The 16269-nt window shown below is 45.8% G+C and overlaps 1 protein-coding gene across 4 annotated transcripts in view; it reads left to right on the top strand.

Moving 5' to 3' along the window:
• Nucleotides 1-16269, top strand: part of RTTN (rotatin) — a 1165399-nt gene that overhangs the window by 493946 nt on the left and 655184 nt on the right. For all 4 annotated transcript variants that reach the window (XR_014961587.1, XM_085605903.1, XM_085605904.1 and 1 more), the window contains exon 22: nucleotides 2799-2916. Coding sequence is in view for 3 of the 4 variants with exons in the window: in XM_085605903.1 (XP_085462029.1) it covers nucleotides 2799-2916 (118 nt within the window). In the remaining variant the exon portion in view is untranslated. The remainder of the gene's footprint in view (nucleotides 1-2798; nucleotides 2917-16269) is intronic.

The following is a 16269-nucleotide window of genomic DNA, read 5'->3' as shown; positions in this document are numbered from 1 at the left end:
AACCGGCCACAGGGCGTGTTTACACAGTGGGGAAGGAAGGGGACAGGGCCCGAGGTGACGTGTGCAAACACGACCTGTGGTGCGTTTTAAGAGGTAGTTTTAATCCCCTGCCCTATTGTATACTAGGGGCTTACAGAGGAGGTCATGCTAATCACAGGGGGACCCCAACGCATAGTGTTCCCTAGTGTATGTAGATGTTTTCACTGTATTCTGAGTGTCTTTTAACATAGCACTGGCTCTAGGACTGGTTAGTCAGACTCAGTTACCACCAGTATCCGTCTGAAAAAGTTGAGGGTACAGGATGATTTTGCAACAAGGCTTCTTTCTGCTCTTCTGTTTGTTATTTCTGCACGTTATCCTTCTTCCTGCACTTTTCTTCGTCTTTGAGGACTTCTGTTGCTTCTTTCTGCATTTCTTTTTTTTCTTTCTGTGCGTTTTTTCTTCTTTCTTCACATGTCCTGTCTCTGTAGGCATAGTTAGAAATTAGCATTTAAAAAACCTTTGAAATTCACTGAAAAAAACATAGGTTTCAGGCACGTTATAGTTAGGAAATAGCACTTAAAAAACCTTAGAAATTCACTGAAAAAACCATAGGTTTCAGGGGCGTTATAGTTAGCTGGACTTTTCACTCGTACAAAACCATTGAAATTTCCCCGTTATAGTTAGTTCAGCCAACTATAACTCGTGCGCCCGCAATGCACTGCTGATGACGTCACATATTACATCACTCATGACATAGTCAGTGACATCACTCATGACATCACTGATGACATCTCAAATGACATCATCCTTGTGATAGAGTGGCAGACCTCCTCTTCCCCTAATATAACCTTTGATACACACATTCAAAAATAGAAACTAAAATTTTCAAAACAATGGACATACCAATACCAGTTACAACAACCTATTCAGTAATTCTAAGATCCACATACACATCCACTCATTCACCAACCGTCCTATACAGTCACTCATACATGTACTCACTCATCATATGTACTCATACACCTATACATCCTGTTACGCAACGCCACTCATCCATAGTTACTCACACACATAGTCGCTCATGCTAATAAAGAATCAAACATCCATTTACTTGCATATACAGTTATACACACACCACCACACTTACTTCTACAGAAATGTACACATACTTAGTCTTTTAAACAATCACTTATAGAAATACACATACTTATTCATACAGGAACTCTTTCAATCTCTCACTCTCACATATACTCACTTATGTACACCAATAGTCACATATACTAGTTTAAAACATATGTAGTTACTCATAAAGACACTATTGAGACAGTCATTCACTCACTAACACACCCATGCACACACTCATCCACCCATACAGTCCTGCACACATGCTGTCTTCAACACATACAAACAGTGAGTCACTCATTCATGCACCTATGCACTACGTAATACCCCCCCCCGAACCATACAGACACTCATACTGATACTCAAAAAACCAACTAATAACCTATATAGACACTCATGTAGCTACTCACCAACCCATGCAGCCGCTTATACACAAAGTGAGAGACTGATACAGATATTTACATATTCAAACCTTACTCACTAAGCCTTGTATTCACTAAGATACACTTAATCAGTCAGTTATACAATCAATTTTTCAAAAACAAATCATCCATTTAGACACTTATATTCCCATTTATTCTTCTATCGACCTTGAGATATACATATATAAAACATATGTAATTTTCAGAAAAACACACATTCACTGGATGATGTCATCAGCGATGTCATCAGTGATGTCATGAGTAATGTCACTGACCATGTCATGAGTGATGTAATATCTGACGTCATCAGCAGTGCATTGCGGGCGCGCGAGTTATAGTTAGCTGAACTAACTATAACGGGGAAATTTTAATGGTTTTGTACGAGTGAAAAGTCCAGCTATATATAACGCCCCTGAAACCTATGGTTTTTTCAGTGAATATATATATATAAATATAATGTTCATCTACCTCAACGGTATATTACGCTGTGCCCACCGTCCTCTAAGGGTACTGAAGTTACCTACAACACTGCTTGCTATTCTGATTCAAGTATGAGAATCTATGACAGATCCAATACTGGATAAGAAAATAAGCTGCTTACCTGTAACTGCAGTTATTCAGTATTGGTATCTTTCAAAGATTCACATGCAATCCACCCTCTTCCCCTAGAGGCCCCCCTATAGATCTGGATAATTCATTCCCACTAGTGCTTTACAATCGGAGGGAATCAGCCTCTGTTGGGAGTGTTCTAAGAGGGTGCTGACACCTTATTGGTTATAGTTTAAGTTTTGTCGCTTAAAAAAAAAAAAAGAAAAAACGAACTAGATAGGCTATTAAAGTGTCTGTGCACTGCCATTAAAGCCTCTGATACTATTGCATACTGCTTTACTGTGGTACCGTGGGACTCCCACTTGGACGACGGGGAATGATTCAAGCATGTGAATCTAAGAAAGATACCAATACTGGATAACTGAAGTTACAGGTAAGTGAATTATTTTCTTATGTGCTCCTTATGAAACAAACCAGGCTGAAAAACACTGGCTTCACGAGAGTAGCAAGTTTCCTTACTTCCATTGTCATTCATGTTCATAACTGTGAGGTAGTGTCATTTTTTTAAAAGCATCATTAGATGTCGATTTTTATTGTATGTTAATGTCTACAATCCTGATATTTCGAAACTTATTTTTTTTAATGGAACTTTGTAATATCGTCTTTTGTGAGAGAACACACTAACACTGACATTTTAATTGTGTGAAATTGCTTTACTTTCAGATAATGGAGTGTATGCTGTTCCCATGCTTGACACTGTTAAGAAAGCTTGTATATGCAGATGCAGCGGTTCGTCTGTCCTTAGCCCAGCAGACCTCAGTTCTTCTCACGTTGTTCCGAGGTAATAAAAGCTTGGACGGAAGATAAGACATTTTAAAGTAATTTATAAACAGATTCTTGTTTGAGATCTATCTCTAGTTACCATCACTATTAGTTGTGCCATGAAGCACCGACAGGTTTAAATGTTAATTTTGAAGTCCCTAGATACTTTGTTTCTAAAAGTAGTCCATAATGTGGTATCAATATCCTCTCTTATTCTGAGGGCCGACAAATAACTCCTACCTTTAAGGACATAGAAAATGTATTTACCACTTGAAGGGCATGATATTTTACTTGGAATCAGGCGGCCCATTTCAGTGCAGGCTTTAACCAACTTTGACCAAGCCTATAAGATTAATCTTCCCTCAGCTCATTTGAGAAAGAGTGTGGGCATTTATTGATGCATCCTTTCTTAGTAGTTTGTGCATTCTGCCTATCGGATAGGCACTCACGGTGTTTTGATCTGTTTCCCAGAGCCAGCTGCACCACTCACCCATCTTCTTGGTGTTCAGCTTCAGCCGCTGTTTGCTCTTCTGCTTTCAGATGCACATATAAAGGTGGAAACACTGGACAAGATGACTCAGTACACTGACAGCACATTGAAAATGCTGGAAGATGGAACTGATATCTGTGCCACTCCAGCATACTGCACTAAACCCAGTTGCACGCAGTGGAGCAAAGGGCACCACTTGTTTTCTCTGGGAGAGAAAATATCTAGTGCCTACTAGTGTAGCCTCTCCAACCTCAGTTACTAGGCAGCAGTTCATAAAAAGGTCATGGGCAAGAGTGTCAAATGCCATGCAAAAATACAACAGTATCAGGTCCGTAATGTTACCAAATTTAGATCTTCAAGCATGGCAAAAAGCTAATTTTGCTTTGTCTGAGGGTTCTAGTCTGCCTGCTGTTTCTCTAGGATGCAGGACTTCATAGGAAAGCTACTTCCTCTCTATGGCACCTGTTGCACCAGAATTACCTTTAGAGATGTGGGCACTGCTACTTCTTCAAACAGTGGATTTAAGCCTACATGGCAAAAGGGGCAAAGGCTTTTATTCCACCCATTTCCTTGTTCAAATTTGCAGGTCTAAAACTCAATAGATTTTTAACATAGAATAAAGTGTCATTCTCTCTAATCCTTTAACTTGCTTATTTACTCTCAATTCATATCCGCAATTCAGGTACGACATTGGCCTCTTCATGTAAATTTTATAGCTACCTATGTCCTTATTCCTCTCAAAACAGTTACTTCACGTTTGCAGCAGAGAGTGTTAATTACAAACGCAATTGACTATTGTTTGGTGTGAATTTCTACTAAGCAGACACTACCTTCAGATTGAATTTTTTTCTCAGATTTGTGCTCCAAAGCAAACATTATTTCAGTACAAATATAAGAAACATATACATTGTCAGTGACTGGAGTTTCTTCAGTGTGGAAGAATTTTAGACATTGCAACACGGCGCTTTCACAGATCATATCAAATTCCTACCCAGTGTACCAAGTTCATATCTTTCAGTGATGCTTTGTACCTGAAACTGAGTTGCAGCCAGGTATATGATGCTGCACAGGCAAAACCGGTGCTTGGCTCCTGAGTGTAAACCCTAAGTGTTGAGGACACAGAGTCTGCATAGAATGACCAACTTCTTGACATGAGTTGGAGCCACTTTTTTATATGAAGTTTTTCAGAACTGTCTAAATGTAAGGCATGCTCTAATGTTGGGAAATCAGCAACCCCCAACAGTGATAGGCTACCAGAACACATACGGCCTGATTTAGATTTCGACAGACTGGTTTCTCCGGCACAAAGGTTATGGCTATCCCATTTGCCAAAATATATACTTTGATGCAGTGAAGTTTGGTCAGGATAAGGAATTACGTTTCTCAGTGGCGTCTTTAATTTCTCTACATTGTAATAATAATGTTTGCTCATTCTCCAATGAGCGCTTTAACTGGGAACAAGTATATTTAAGACATCAGCCACCATTAATCATTAACACTATGGGTCGTGCTGAAATTTCAATCAGCTTTCCAGGGCCCCCGCAAGAATTAAGTCCCATGCTGCACTACTCTCTATAATGTCGTCCTGGCTCAGAAGGGATCAGTATTCAGAGTCTCATTAATTGTCGCCTAGTTCCAGACTAGTAGATCCAGAAACTTGAGATAGTAGGCAAAAAGCATAACCGGCAACAGCTACACAGTAGTGAATTGCCAACTCCACTGCTCTCCTGAACTGTTACGATATATTCATCAGCAGTGGCAAGAGGACACTGCATTTGCATTTGTGAAGTAAGGCAGACGTATTTCCAGCACATGCAACAGCATCTCCCTTGAATCATTTGATGCAGCCAGGAGTCATTCAAGTAGTTTTCCTCTATCTAGACTCTGGTGGTAACACATTTTTGGCTTTCAGCCTGGAGAGCAGAGTGATATCCTCATCCTTTATGGCAATCATGTCTTTGGTGACCAGAAGGATGATACTTTAGAACCACATTGTAGTGTAATTGCATATATCTGAAAGAGACAGGTTAGTGATAGATTCCTTACCTTAGAATATCCCCAGGCGTCAGACTGGATCCGGAAAGTTTTGCTAGCAGTACCCCTGCGTGTCAGTAGGTGGCATCGTGCGGCTCCGCGTCCGTCGCTGGCGTTGTAAGCGCCGAGATGATGTCACGGAGACTACTTAGGCGCCACCCATGCACGCTGTCGTCAGTTCTTTCTTTTTCCGCGCCAGCAGGCGCAGATCCGGTTAGAGCACGTACCTTAGTCACTTTTTGACTACCCTTTTTAAGACTTTTTGTCTCCTTTTCTCCTTGGTGCACGTAGGGATGCCTGGATTTATGTCTTGTAGGGCCTGCCGTCGCAATATGTCAGTGGCGGACCCCCACGATGTTTGCCTCTACTGCCTGGAGACCGACCACGACTCCCGGTCCTGCCGGGACTGTCGGGCCATGGCCCCGAAGGCCTTGAGGGAGCGGCGCTGGAAGCTGCAGGAGGTCCGGCACTCGTCTCAGCGCCGTTCCAGGTCCAGGGACCATTACCGTGAATGCTCGCGGGGCCGCAGTCGTCTCTCCTCGGGCTCCAAGTCTTCACCCTCGGATTCGGGTAAGATACGACACAAAAAGAAGTTGAAGAAGCAAATTCGCTCTCCGACGTCCCCCCGTTGGTCCTCGGATGCGGACGAGGGGGACAGGAGTTCTGCCCCTGCAGCTCCTTTGGAGCCTGGGAGTCCCTCGGCCTACCCGCCTTACCCGGGTCCATCGGCGACTCCCGAACAGGTGCAAGAATATCTTGCTACCATGGACCACCTCTTTAGGCCTCAGGCTCCCACTGGCGCGCCTTCGGGCCCTGCGGTCCTGTGTCCGGATCCTGTTGGCGCGTTGTACCAGGCAAATAAAGTCTTTTAGGCTTCCCTGGGTCCTCGCATTCGTTACAGCCTTCAAGGCAACAAGTCCCGTATGCCAAGAGTTGAATGCAATGAAACAACGTCTGTCGTGAAGTCACGATCTGCCAAAGCAGCGGCCATTGCCAGACTGAAGCTTTCAGGTGGGCTGGTGTAGATCCACAACCATGGAGAAAAAGAAACTGCAACCGCAGATGCCAGAATTATCGCCAGCCAGCTTGTGTAACGGGGCCACTTAACACGCCTCTGGTAGACGTGACAATATGCCAGAACCCCTCCACAACGCAGAAGGAAGCGACCCCACGAGGAATCCAGGTAGCACCTTTAATAGACAGCAGTTAGGGCATAATGCATTTCGGCTGAATAGCCTTCATCGGATGCCTGCTGCTCACCATAGTCACAACCACGCCTCCGCTTTTGAATGTTCCTGCATATATATTCACTGAAAAAACCATAGGTTTCTGGCTTGATATAGTTAGGAATCAGCATTTAAAAAAACCTTAGAAATTCACTGAAAAGACCATAGGTTTTGGGGTGTTATAATTAGCTGGACATTTCACTCGTACAAAACCATTGAAATTCCTCCGATATAGTTAGTTGCACTAACTACATCTCGCGAACCCGCAATCCACTGCTGATGATGTCACATATTACATCTTTCATGACATGGTCAGTGACATCACTGATGACATCTCAAATGACATTTCAAAGGTTTTTTAAATGCTAATTCCTAACTATATCAGGCCTGAAACCTATGTTTTGTTCAGTGAATTTCAAAGGTTTTGTAAATGACAATTTATAATGTATTAATTGTTATACTGATTATTTTGAATCTGATTTACTACATTTTTTAAACTATTTATCTTTAGATATTTTTTTAATTACATTATAATTACATTATACATTACAATACAAAATATACTTTCTCAGAATGAATTACTTTAGTTTAAATACTTTGCAAATAGGCAATAGAATTTTAAGTACAGTAGTTACAGTTGTTGCAATGGGCAACCCAATTTCAAACACAATGCAACATTGAGCTCAATGTGAATTTCTAGTCAAATGCAATTAGTTACTTTATGGATTACTTTTCTAACCACAGGACTGGATCCTGGATCCAGCACTGGTGCATCTCCTGTAAACAGTTGAAAGAATGTGTTTAAGTCATACAGACGATTTTTTAGGAATATTTTTAGTTTGTGAAAATAGAAACTTTTCTGCTGAAAACCACACAATGGATTCCTATGGAAGGAAATACAAGTTACTGGTAAGTACGCTTAGAATTACTTTTCAGGGTCAGTGCTGGGCTAAAAGATGCAGCACTGGGTTCTCTCCTGATAACAGGTGAGTAAATCGGAATTCGTAGTTCGGCTGATTTTAGAGGAATACTTGTACAATGGTGAAGGGAGGGGGCGGGGCCTGAGGTGATGTGTGCAAACACGCCCTATGGCTCGTTTTAAGTTGCAGAGAGATGTTCAGAGGCCACACCCCTTTTTACAACACTCTGTAACGCAGCTCCGTGGCGCTTACTGGAGGTACCTGGTGGGCTAGTTGGCCCCGATGGGACCTCTGGATTGAAGAGGAATTAATTCCCCAACTCAAAACGAGCCACAGGGCGTGTTTGCACACATATCACCTCAGGCCCCGCCCCCTACCTTCACCACTGTGCAAACGCGCCCCGTGGCGTGTTTTAAGTTGGGGGATTAAGTCCCCTTGAATCCTGAGGTCCCCTGGCGGCCAACTAGCCCACCAGGTATCTCTAGTATGCACCAGGGAGCTGCGTTGCAGAGAGGTGTTCAGAGGCCACGCCCCTTTTTACAACACTCTGCAATGCAGCTCCGTGGCACTTAGTGGAGGTACCTGGTGGGCTAGTTGGCTCCTAGGGGACCTCTGGATTGAAGAGGAATGAATTCCCCAATTTAAAACGCGCCACAGTGCGTGTTTGCACACATATCACCTCAGGCCCCGCCCCCTACCTTCACCACTGTGCAAACGTGCCCCATGGCACGTTTTATATTGGGGATTAAGTCCCCTTGAATTCTGAGGTCCCCTGGCAGCCAACTAGCCCACCAGGTACCTCCAGTAAGCGCCATGGAGCTGCGTTGCAGAGAGGTGTAAAAAGGGGCGTGGCCTCATTACACCTCTCTGCAACGCTGCCCCCGGCACATATTGGAGGTTCCTGGTGGGCTAGTTGGCCCCCTGGGACCCCCAATTTTCAAGGGGAATTAGTTCCCCCTCTGCAAACGCGCCAGGGGGCGCGTTTGCAGAGTGGTGCAAGGAGTGAAGTACTGGGTTTTTCAGAACCAACCCAGCGGTGCCAGGGGACACACCCGAAGACTTCGAGTTCTTCCTGTCTTGGACCACAGAAACACAGAGTCTTCTAGGTGAAGTCAAAGATCGTCTTTATTGGCTGCAGACCAATCACAGGTATCCGAGAAGTACAACACGATGTATGTTCTCAGGAGACTGCCTCTAACCAAAAACCAGTCTTTTCTTGTATACAGAATATTATGCTCTCGGCAACACCGCCCCTATTTTACAAGTGGTCGTTCACATATTTTCGCTTCAAAGAAAGAGCACAGTCATGATGATAATCCCACATTTCAGCTCGGTCGGCACATAATTATTTACCCAGCGAGGCTCAGAACCCTCATCAGATAGCAGCAGACCCCAATAAAACGGACACCTCCTACTCGTAAAACAAGCCATAAAGTAGGAAACAGAGTCAGGTGTAAAAGGGATTAGTCAGGAGTCGCGTGGGATACACGACTTTATGATGTGTTGGGCCCTGATGCTAATCCCATAAGGCCGCAGTAAAAGGAACCGGCCGGGCAGGGCTGACCCCGGGCAGCGGAGTCAGTTTGCATAGGTCTCACAGAAGTCAAGGAAAGATTGCGTGTCCTTTAGGCCTAGGCATGGCCTCAATGCGCAGCCTATGTGAGGGCAACCACAAAATGGTTACCCTTTTAAAATGGAACCCGAGGGTTCGACATGTAGTATCGTGTACGCGGTGAATTCATCGGTGAAACATGACGAAAACACTCATACATACCGCATTAGTCATTTGCGGTTCGCTGATACCAAAATCGGCAGGGTAGGACCATGCTACCAACATGGTTCCGAAATTTACAGTACCTAAGACCCTCCTTTTGCCCTTACATAGGCAATAACTATACTCATACTAATCTGAGTCCAGGTCTATATTCATAAAGTCATGAAGATGCTGCTGTAGCATCATCCTATTGCTTAGTTCGTCCCTTGATACAGGTTTCCTTACACATGATAGACAGAACAGGAAAAGAATGGCTAAGATCGTCCCAGTGACTATTAGAATCTTCCATCCCCAAGCTGATATCAGTCCCCAGAACCACCCCGTCATCGACCAGTCTCCTTTATCCACATGAATGGATTTGGAAATCTTATGCAGTTTGGAGATGGCTTGATAGACTGTCGGAGCGCTATCTGGTATGAAAATACAACAGCTTGATTGGATAACCTTGCATACCCCACCACGGTCTGCAAGTATGACATCTAGAACCATACGGTTCTGCAACGTCATGAGGCTGTCCGCTTGGAGCTCAGCTGTCAAGTTACCAAGGGCACCAGCCGTTACATTAACAGTGGTTTCAACTACACGAGTCAGTTGTCTCAGGTTCCTACTATTGACCATTGGTCCCAAAAACGGCAGGAAACCCAGGAAAAAGTCTCCCGCTTCCTGACCGGCAGTATCCTCCTTACTAACAACGCCTCTCACAACTCTGGTCTTGTGATAATCAGAGGCGGCAGTAAATGTCGGCGGTAGCAAATTTGCAACATAACACTTGCCCGAGAAATCAGGGGGCAACCATGTATATGCTCGATCATTACAAACAAAGTATGTACCCTTGGCAGCCAAAAACGCAGGGTAAAACTGTGATGGGAAAGTGTACGTTTCAGCACAGTCACTCTTCCCTAATTGAGCTCTTGGATTCTGACCATTACCTTGTAAACAGAACCGACCTATGTGGGGTACGACCCAAATCGGGGATGAACTTTTACGCTGTTTCTTCGCCCAGACTAATGCTATACCCCGTCGCGTTCCAACCCACATAAGCTCGCAACTCATCCTTGGGAATAGATGAATATGCATCGATATCTCTGCTCATATCAGCAACTCCTTTCATCAAGGCCTTATTGTTCGTGCTAGGTCTAGTGGAACACGGTGGTCGCGGGGAGTAGGTTTCAAGCGCAAAAAGGAACATAGTCTGGAATGCCCATGATGACCCATTATAGCTAAACGGCAGCACTAGATATGGGATACCCTTATTAATGGTATGTGGCATCAAACCACACACCCAGCAATTTGTCGTATTCATAACTAGTTGGTGCTGGTGCAGGAGTTGAATAAACGAGTTGTTTACGAACTCAGCACGTCGAGCTTGTTCGTGTTCAGGCAGAGGGTGGAAAGAGTGTGAGGAAACAGTAGGAGGAGGTATGGGCTGTGTAGTGGGTGTAAACGGTACTTGAAAAGACAATAATACATAACCTATAGAAAACATCATCATGCTAAATAGGACAAACAGACATAATATTACAAAACGTTTGCTATTCATTACTTTACATATTCTGTTCTTAAAATTTATTTCCTCAGCGGGTCTCTTCATCTGGAAAAACTCCATCCTCTAATCGTGCTGTCCGCGGCGGATGAGTGTCTTCTGCTAAGGAGTACACCTGTCAGTCCAGGGAACGCCCTAGACCAACCAGACCGTTGACCTAACGTCTCTGGCTTGTACCCCAAAGTCTTGGCACCGCGACCCTACAGCTGAACCCGGATGGCGGTTCGAAAAAGCAAAAATAAGAACGTTTCTCAGATGGAAGAGAGAGTTGCACTACTCAAAAATATCAAAGAAAAAAGAATTTTTATTTGTCCATAGTTATCGACCTCAAATTGTACCGACTTCTTGTAGGTACTGTTTGGTCTTGAAACAAGAGTTCAGGCTCTGTAGTGTCCAATTGAATTGACGGTGGTACAGTTTCTTGCAAGATGTCATCGCTTTCCTTCTCAGAAAGCGTTCCTTTTACTCGTGCATCACTAAACGGTAGAAAACGGGGCACATTCTCAGTCTCTGAGTCAGCAATCCCTTCCTGGACCCACTGGTCGTAAGGCAAAGGCAAAGGGACCCTCTTGCAGTGAATGCCGTGTATCCAGTTCTTTTTCCCTTTCACTCGAACAGCTGATCTCGTCGAGAGAAGGACGAGATGGGGGCCGGTCCAGCGGGGCTCATCATTTGTGGTCCGCTGAAAATTTTTGACCAGCACCCATGATCCAGGATTGATGGGGTGTCCCGGAGCTTCAGAGACCTGAGGCAGGGTATCATGCACCTGTTGGTGTAAAACACGCAATTTAGCCGTCAATTCATACAAATAATCAAGCAGTACTGGATGTTCGATCTCACTGAATTTTGTCGGTCTTGGCACTCCCCATATATTGGCCGGGCGGCCAAACACGATTTCGTAGGGGCTAAGTCCCACTCGTGAATGCACAGTCATTCTTGTTGATAGGAGTGCTAAGGGCAGAGCGTCAGGCCATTTAAGACCAGAACTCGCTTGGATCTTGGCTAATTTGAGCTTCAATGTGCCATTATAGCATTCTACTAGTCCAGCTGATTGGGGGTGGTTTGCAGCGTGGAATTTCTGCCTTATACCTAGTCCAGTCCCTCACATACATTCTTCATCACTCGTCCCACAAATTCACTCCCATTATCACTCCATACCATTCTTGGCATTCCAAACCTAGGGAAAAATTCCTTGACAAGGGCTTTAGCTGTGGATAAGGCAGTATTGTCTTTTAGGGGATATGCTTCTATCCACCTTGAAAAAGCGCAGACAACAATAAGTACATATTTCAAATTATTGCACCTTTCCATGTGGATGAAATCTAGCTGCAAAACCTCAAACGGATACGTTGGAGGCGCAAAATGACCAGCTGGAGTTGGGGTTCCCCTACCAGGATTGTATTTCAAACATACCATGCAATTTTTTTTATTTTTTTATTTTTTTTTTTGAAAAACCTTTATTGACGTTTCAATCACTTACACGTATGGGCCTACAACCCCCCGGGGCCGGCCGCTAAACAATCAGAACAATAAAAGCACATGGAAACACAGGCGGCACCTCGGAGAGCAAAGTCTACAATACAGTATAGTCCGGCCAATGAGCCGCTCAGGTAGGACACCAGGAGAGAAAAGGTTTTTCATTTTATAATAAAACAAAACAGTAGGATCAGGTGCCAAACAGTTTCCCAACAGCGATAAGGGGCAAGGATAAGAGACGCAAGCAGCAAGCAGCAATACATTGAATCAATGGCGCAGACACGGGAAAGTACGGATGGGGAGAAATATCAAAGATAGTTGCGCCTACAGGTCCACGTACCTAAAGCCCAGCGAACACCCCGGAAACTGTGGCACACATTAAGAGCAAGCGATTCACAATAAGAAAGGTGTACCGCGCTGATCCCAGAAAAACAAGCAAAAAGAAACAGAGAAGAAAAAGGAGGCCATGGAAAAAGAGATAAAGACTAAAGAGTCCCCTCCCCCATCCCCCCACCCTGCACCTCTGCGAATGAGTATGGCCCCACCCCCCAGCAGTGTGCCTGTCGCCCTGGAACTAGACCCGAAATATAGAAGAGACAGGGAAAAAAGGAGTAAGAAAGAGCCCCCCCAGACGGGGGGGCGGAGGGAATGTAATAAACTGGAGGAGGGCCTTCAAAACATACCCCCGGCTTCTCCCTCCCGCACGGTGAAGTCTCCCCACAGCAAACAATTAGCAGCACCAAGTTGATCATATCAAAAAAGGAGGGGGGGAGTGGGGAGCATTATGCACCAACTATGCGACTAACCATGAGAGCACGCAACCATGAGTCCGCCTGTCTACTAGGTGACCACTCCCGAAGGATCAGCCTCAGCCTTGACCGCTCTTTGCGATTCTGCCCATGCCTGCCCCTCGACCCAGCACCATGTCCGATGTCCCAAGGTACAGGAGTGTCCAAAAACAGTCGGGAAGCGACGCACACAGGTGGGGTGGAAGTCTCTGAGCATCAGCACGGACCGCTTCGTGGGGGGGCGTCTTTTCCAGTGCCGCCCCAGGATCTGCACTGCACACAAGGTCCAGACAGGCTGAAGCAGTCAAATGAGACACACGTTACTGGAATCGTCCCTGGGCCGCCGGAGATTGCGCACGGGACAAGGCCACCATCTTCCGCTCAGGTCCAATACCTCCGGAGCAGATCAAGCCCACAGTTAGCCGATCACACGGTAGCATACTGTCCGGAGTGTCCGGCTGTACACTAATCGCGGGGGGGGCCGCAACATCTTCCTCCTGTGTGCAGTGTGGAAAGCCACTGTGTACTTGTGGACCAGCATGCCGCCACTGTCCCAACGCTGATACCACACCATCTAGCTTCCTCCCCAGGACCCCGGCGCCATGAGCCAAGGAGTAATGAAGGGCACCAAGGGCCTCCAGGAGGTCGCCGTACCCCAGAGCAGCTCTCTCCGATCGCTCTGCCACACTCCCGACCGTCACACACCCCCAGTACCGCTGCATCCCAGCGGACAGGATGGTAGGCTGCATAGTGACGAAATGGCCGCTGGGAAGGCCCGACTCGTATTGGGGCCAGGACCCCGGGACCAACGCCTCAAGGTCCACGTCGCTGAAGACAGGGATCCTGGGGGAGGAACAGATTCAACCGTTGCGCGGTCACGGGCAATAGTCGTCTCCGCCACGGACCAGCTCCCGCAAAAAGCCGGGAGCAGCCCGCAAGGATCAGGCCGAACCAGGGACGGCGTCCGGGCAGCTCACCGTCAAAGGCAGGGGCAAACACTACAGAATCCGAGAATTGCACACCCGGGCATGTCCTCGGTCCGCAGCGCTCAGCAGGGGGGGAGCGACCACAGCAAAATGCAGGCCGAGGGGAGCACCACTCCGGCGGACCGACTCCACCCAGTCACCACAGGCCGCTGTTGTTAAACTGCCGCCCGGCCAAGGCGTCCACTCGAGGTCCCGGCTTCGGGACCGCACGGGCCGCAAAGTTCAATCGCTGATTTCTCCGGCGGTACTGCAGTCAGAAACCTCAGGGTCACACGATCGGTTGCCACTTTCGTTTACGAACACGATCTCGTAGCGCAGAATAAGGATCTCATGCAGGATATCCGTGCGGGAAGCGGAGGTTCACGGAGCCGGGAATCTACGCTGCCGTCCCGGTCGCCATCTTGGCTCCTCCTCCTACCATGCAATTTTTGACCACATTCTCTGCACACTTTGGAATTCCAGCATTCTGCCATACTGGAGCCAACAACTTACAAATCCCTTTCACACTGATATGTGCCATTCCATGTGCCATCGTGACCACTGGAAGCACATATGCATCAGGTAACAACCATCGCCGGTGTTCTGACAGATCAATCCAACAACCATTTTCATCCAATTTACCCTTACTTTCTTTCCACATGCTCAATTCTTTCTCTGTGGCTTCAGCTTGAAGGGACTTCACACTCTCTATCGTGTCTTCACACATTCCAACATCACCCACCCATCTTGCAGGGCCTGCAACATACATTCGATTCGTCACATCTTTTGCTGTTTCTTTCGCGATTTCGTCAGCAAATGCATTACCACGACCAACATCATCAATAATCTTCTTGTGTGCACTGCATTTCACAATCGCAACTTGTAATGGTAAGGTCAGTGATTCAAGGAGATCATTCACCAACTGACCATTCTGAATCTTAGTTCCATGCGAAGTCAGGAACCCACGTTCTTTCCACAAGCGCCCAAAACTATGGGCCACGCCAAAGGCATACTGACTGTCAGTATATATGTTCACTTTCATTCCTTTCGACAACACGCATGCTCTTGTAAGTGCAATTAATTCCGCTGCTTGAGCCGAATTATGTGGTATACGTGCAGTTTCAACAATCGTGTGCAAAGTCGTGACAGACAATCATGCTGTTCAATCTCATCTGTGTCTGCTGAAATCGGTAATAATGTAGCTGGATTCAACGTGTTGCTCCTCTTTATGTGCACATGACTCGCTAGCAGTGTCAACTCATAACCTGACAATCGAGCACTAGTTAAGTGCTGTGTCTTGGTCCTGTTTAATAACGTGTCCACTGCGTGTGGCACCATCACAATCAACGTGTTGTTCATTACTAACCCAGCAGACTGTCGAATAGAAACAGCTGCTGCCGCTGTGGCTCTCAAACAACTTGGCAATGCCTTGGCTACCGGATCCAAAGTCGACAAAAAATACGCGCACGGACGCTGTCTGTCTCCAAAAGACTGTGTCAGCACTGACAACGCACAACCTTCTTTCTCGTGAACATACAATGTAAAAGGTTTACTGTAGTCGGAGGTACCCAATACAGGAGCTGAACATAATGCATTACGCAATTCTGAAAAACTTTCCTGGCACTCTTCAGACCATGGGACGGGATTCGGTATATCTTTGCATGTTAATGCTATCAAAGGTTTTGCCAGCAAAGAAAAACTCGGGATCCACTGCCTACAGTAGGAAGTAATACCCAAGAAAGCACGCACTTCTCTCTGTGTTCTTGGCACTCTCAATTGTGCAATGGCTTGAATTCTTTCTGGGGTCAGTTTCCTTCCCTCTTTCGACAAGAGATGACCTAAGTAGGTTACTTCTTGTCGACAATATTGTAGTTTTGACAGAGACACTTTGTGATGAAAGGCAAACAAATGACGCAACAATGACAATGTAGCTTCTTTACAAATGTCCTCAGTATCCGCGGCGATTAGTAAATCGTCAACATACTGAATAAGGGTAGCACCACTAGGTAAGACAATTGTATCAAGCTGCGCCTTTAAAGCCTGACTGTATATTGATGGACTTTCACAGTAGCCCTGCGGAGCGCGTTTAAAGTGGAAGCTGCGACCTCCTAAACTAAAACCAAAAATATCCCTGCTTTCCTCTGCAATCGGAATGC

The sequence above is a fragment of the Triturus cristatus genome, chromosome 5_1 (genome assembly GCF_964204655.1).
Source record: "Triturus cristatus chromosome 5_1, aTriCri1.1, whole genome shotgun sequence".
In the NCBI taxonomy this organism is placed as follows: Eukaryota; Metazoa; Chordata; class Amphibia; order Caudata; family Salamandridae; genus Triturus; species Triturus cristatus.
Note: the sequence above shows the minus strand (reverse complement) of the source record. Positions and strands in the feature narration are given on the sequence as shown.